The following is a 4,834-nucleotide window of genomic DNA, read 5'->3' as shown; positions in this document are numbered from 1 at the left end:
TTCTTCATATTTCTAACTAACCATCCTCTCCCCCATCCTGATGTTGCACCAAGGGCTCAGTGCCCTTGCCAGGTTTGGACACTGTCCGCTGACTCCTATCCTCATCTCCTTCTTGCTTAACTAACGGTATTATATCAGTGTGACCTTTGTCAACTAGCTAGCTGTTCACAAAATCCTCCACAAAAGTTCTCTGTTCTATCCCAGCTCTGGGCTTTTTTCCCATACTGCGTGCGACAAGACTGTAATTTTTATTATAATTATAGTCGCTGTTATCCATCTAATTTTTAAGAAGGCTCCTGTGATTGATAGGACATTCCTTCCCCTCTCACACAGCCCACACGGCTCCAGCTTTCTGCTCCTTGATGCTCCTCTCTTGAAGCTCTTCAGGGAGGGACTGCCACGACCTAAGTCACCACCTCGGGTCTCTTGATGTGCTCACTGCTGGACAGCCATCCCTCGCAGAACATCTTTCCCTCTCTGCCCAGACCTTCCTGATTCAGGGCAGCATCCCAAATGAGCTCCCAGAGAAGTTTCTGCATGTCACTGCTAGCCAGCGTGTCCCCGTGCTGGTGCAGGAAAGCTTTGTGAACGGCCACTGCTGGGAAAGCAGGCTGAGGTGGCACAAGCAGCTCCTGCACTGCAGTGCAAGTTTCTCAGAGCTCCTGTCACAGCCCCAGCCCTGCTCCCAGCTCTGTGCATTCTACCCCAACAGAAACAGCCACACCAGGCAAGAACTTACTGCTTTTGGAAAAATATTTATTTATCAAGATCAAGAAAACAATAATTGTCTGCTAATACCAAGTATCACTATCACTAAATGTACCACTATCACAAAAACAATCACCATCCTCCAATATTAACTATCACTATCGCTAATACAATCATTGTCCTCTAATATCAAATAACGCTATCATTAAAACAATCACTATCCTCTAATATTAACTATCACTATCATTAAAACAACCACCACCCTCTAATATCAAGTATCCCTATCACTATCACTAAAAGAATCACTACCACTATCACTATCTATGACTATCACTATCACTAATACAATCACCCTCCTCTAATATCAAGTAACGCTATCATTGAAACAATCACTATCCCCTAATATTAACTAACGCTATCATTAAAACCATCACTATCCTCTAATATTAACTATCACTATCATTAAAACAACCACCACCCTCTAATATCAAGTGTCCCTATCACTATCACTAAAAGAATCACTACCACTATCACTATTTATGGCTATCACTATCACTAACCATCTATCACTATCACTAATCTTCATCCTCTAACAGATAGTAGTCCTGCAGGTATTGGTAGGAGGGCCAAGAGGATGCTGTGGGCTGAGGTGACTCCAGGGAAATCCAGTGGTCCCGTGAAGAGGTGTTGTCAGCCAGAGCACAGAAGGAGCAGGTGGGCAGAGGTGACGGGTCTGCGCTCATGTTCTTGTGCAGCTGGGCGAGCTCTGCTGCAAAGAGCTCAGGAAACAGGCGGCAGCTGTCCCTGAACCCGTTGCCTTGGGCTCTCTCGCTGCTTCCTGCTCCTTCTCCTGACTGTGGTTCACCTCTAGGCTGACCACAGCTTTCCCAGGAAGAGTCCCAGTCCTGTCCTGTTGCCTCTTTGTCCTCCTGGCTCCTCCTGTAGAAACAGATTTCCAAGAAGACTCCTCACAGATAGGAATTTGGAGCACAGTTTCCTCAGAGCCCTGCTAGGAGCCGCCTGGGCGCTCCTGCATGCTGCAAAGACTTCCTTGCCAATGGCAGCAATTAATAACTCACCTGTCTCTCTTCAGCAGCTGATGCATGACTAGATAGCCAGACACTGCCCCAAGCAGAAGCAAAGCTGAGGCTGCTACTGTCCCTACTAGGATGTAGTACTTGCTCGGGTCACAGTGTCCAGCAGTCTGGGCTTTTTGCCCACCGGATGACCCTGGCAGGAGAAGAGACAATGCAAGAGTCAGCGTTTGTGCTCTGCACTAGGCATAACCCCACAGTGTGCTTCAGCTGCCCAAGGACTGGCACTGCTAGTGGATCAGAACTGACATCTGATGTTGTCTTCAGAGATGGCTTCCTCTGGCTCTGGTGTCTTAGCATCAGGGACCAAGAGGGATCCCATCAAGCTCTCATGCACAAGAGCCCAGTGTGTGCCAGGGAGCAGCACTGCCCCATCTACTCCTCCGGGCTGCAGGCCCGGGCTGCGTGCTGGGCACCTGCAATTCACCCATGGAGAGCACTGCAGGGATACAGCAGAAATGCTGCTCTTTGCCCAAGACAGCATCTAGCAAGCACTCACCTGAATATTCCTCAGGCTCAGCAAGTGTCCTGGTGTCCTCTGTTGGTTCTCTTTTTTCATGTGAGCCTGGCACACTGTCACTTTCTTCCACAGCTAAGGTCTCCGGCACAGTCTCAGAATCTGTCTCTTCAGAAAAACAAAACATTGCACACATTAAGCAGAAGCCACTGCCCCTCAGCACAAGCACGGTACCATGGCCTGGGCATTCCGGCAAGCGGCGCTGACGAGGCCGCTGTCCCCCCCAAGACAGGAGGAATCGACAGCTGGATTTTCTGCAGTGCAACAAGAAGTGCAGACCCAAACCAGCCAAGACTTAACCAAATGACCCACAGAAGGAGTACCTTCAGGTTCCCCCTCACCCTTGGACTCCAGCTTCAACCCGTCCCTGAGCCTGAGCTTCGCAAGGGGCAGCCAAGGCTTGCTCTGATGTCATTGCTGCCTCCATGCTGTGCTGAGCGTGTGGCGAACCCAAATTCAGCACTGGCCTTTGCCCAACATCTGGATGCCAATGTCTGCACAGAGCAGCCCTGGCCAGGAATGCTGCAACTGCAGCAGCAGCTGGAGAAGCCCCTGGCAGTCATCTGGAAGAACAGCTGCGAGCGGAGGCTGTGCTGGACCATCTCTAGGGCTCCCTGCAGGAGCTGTGAAATGGAGTGGGCCTGCAGCAGGACTCTGACTGAGTGCTTCTGCCTGTCCAGGATACAGCACATGCCTACAGGAAGCAAAAGCTCAGCTTCCCGGCTGCCAGGGTTAACAGAGTGGGATATACTAACCAGATGGGGCTTCATGCAAGGCTGCCAGGAGCTCCTCTGGAACATCCGGCAATCCTTCAGGGAACTCTTCAGGAACCTTGTCATCGTTCATCCCTATTGTTAGATTTACAAAAGCACGTTAACCTATGACGGTATTTTTCTCGTGAATAAAACAGGGAAAAGGGGCGCTCCTTTTTGTGAAGGCAGGACAGACTGACTACTCACGCTTGAGGTACCAGCTCGGAGTCAGCACGGTATCTGCCCCTCGCTCAGGGCCTGAAAGAGCACTCTCTGTGTCCACAACTACAACCAAACACCCACAAGAAGTTACCATCACGTGCACTGCCCTGATGGGCACACCTCAAGGCCTGGATGTGGAAGGCACTGCTAGGGCACGCTCAAGCAGGTCTGCATCCTCACAGCTGCAGGGGGGTCTGGCTGCCCTTGGGACACTGAGCTGGCAGCTCCCACATGAAGGGAAAAGCCGTGGCGTGCCCACATGATCTGTGTGCGGGTCAGCCCTGGAGCCGGGCCAGAAGGCTGGACACCCAGAGCGGAGGGACGGACAGCCACTGCTGAGTGATGGAGAACTGGTGCTGAGCTTCCGGGCCTGACCCGACCCTCCCCACATCCTTGCTCCTTAGGAAGCTCTCTCCATGCTGCACCCTAAAGCAGCTGCAGCCCCTCACACCTCCCCTGGAGCCTCTGCCCCTCTGCCTGCCCCGTGCTGCCTTCCTGGCTCAGCCATCCCTGCTCCCGGCCCCGCTGCTGCCAGCCAGGGCTGTGTGCTGGCCCCTGCCTGCCTACCTGCTCCCTGCCCAGCTGCTGGAGCACTCTGGGCATTCTGGGCTGGCAGGGCCACGAGAAAGAGCAGCAGGAGGTAGCGGCTCAGGACCATGATCCCCCCTGCTAGCAACACTCTGCTGCTGCTGCTGCTGCTGCTGCAGTGTTGCCCAGAGCGAGCACTGAAGAGCACAGTGGGGCTCTGGAACCTGACATCAAACAGAGCTCTGTGACCTCAGAACAAAGTGATGGCTGTGAAGGCCCCAATGTACGCCCACGTTGCCTGTGAATTCCTGCACCTCCCCTCTACTGAATTTCCTTCTTCTGCACAGGAATGGAAGGAGCCAAATGGAGAAGGGCTGGAGTATTTTGGAGGCAGCATTGTGCATGGGAATGCAGAGGCACTCATGTCTTATTCCTCAGAAATTCCCTAGAAGAAGACCTGGATGAAGGCTGCTGTAAAAAGCCCAAATTCAAGAGTGTTTCTTTGGCAGTATTTTTGTCTGAAAGAATTGTGGCAAAAACCTGCTTTTCCCATGACTTCTGCTACACTTTCATGACCTTTGATGGCAGCACTGCTTCCATCCTCCACTGTCACCCAAACATGGCTGTGCAGTGCTGACGCATCTCCCCCGTCAGCCTGGTTTACTCCCTTTTCCACTTCCAATGCTACTTAAAGCTCTCTCAAGGAGCCCTGCTAACTCTGGAGCCAAGAGCCTTTTTCCCTTTCAGGCAGATGTAGCCCATGTGCCACCATCAGGCCTGCTGTCCTGTAGAGTAACCCACGGTCAAACTCCCACACTGTTGCTGGGAACACCGGGCTGCCGCCTATTCACCTCTAGAGCCTTCCTGGGTCTGGCTCACTGCACGTGGGGGAAGAAAATACCACATGCGCCCCAGATCCCTCAAGCAGTCATCCAGAGCCCCTGAGCTCCCTCTGCCTTGTCCTCGGACACCATCAGGCACCGCCATGGGACACACACAAATGTCTTGGTTGC

General features: G+C 52.4%; 1 protein-coding gene across 1 annotated transcript; it reads right to left on the bottom strand.

Annotated features, from left to right (window-relative positions):
• Positions 1-735: 735 nt before the first annotated feature.
• On the bottom strand, positions 736-3,517 carry LOC135307215 (uncharacterized). The gene is made up of 4 exons (XM_064431813.1): positions 3,075-3,517; positions 2,302-2,427; positions 1,788-1,938; positions 736-1,647 (listed from the first exon to the last, which is right to left on the bottom strand). Exons 1-4 carry the CDS (start codon positions 3,163-3,165, stop codon positions 1,284-1,286), a joined length of 732 nt encoding a protein of 243 aa, XP_064287883.1. The 5' UTR covers positions 3,166-3,517; the 3' UTR covers positions 736-1,283.
• Positions 3,518-4,834: the final 1,317 nt, after the last annotated feature.

Source organism: Passer domesticus, chromosome 9, assembly GCF_036417665.1.
Source record: "Passer domesticus isolate bPasDom1 chromosome 9, bPasDom1.hap1, whole genome shotgun sequence".
NCBI classification, from domain to species: domain Eukaryota; kingdom Metazoa; phylum Chordata; class Aves; order Passeriformes; family Passeridae; genus Passer; species Passer domesticus.
Note: the sequence above shows the minus strand (reverse complement) of the source record. Positions and strands in the feature narration are given on the sequence as shown.

Coding starts and splice junctions, on each gene's coding strand:
- LOC135307215 (XM_064431813.1), bottom strand. CDS start 3,165: ATGAACGATGACAAGGTTCCTGAAGAGTTCCCTGAAGGATTGCCGGAT. Junction 2,428..3,074: donor CTTGCATGAAGCCCCATCTG/GTTAGTATATCC, acceptor GTTTTTCTGAAG/AGACAGATTCTGAGACTGTG. Junction 1,939..2,301: donor TGAGCCTGAGGAATATTCAG/GTGAGTGCTTGC, acceptor TTCTCCTGCCAG/GGTCATCCGGTGGGCAAAAA.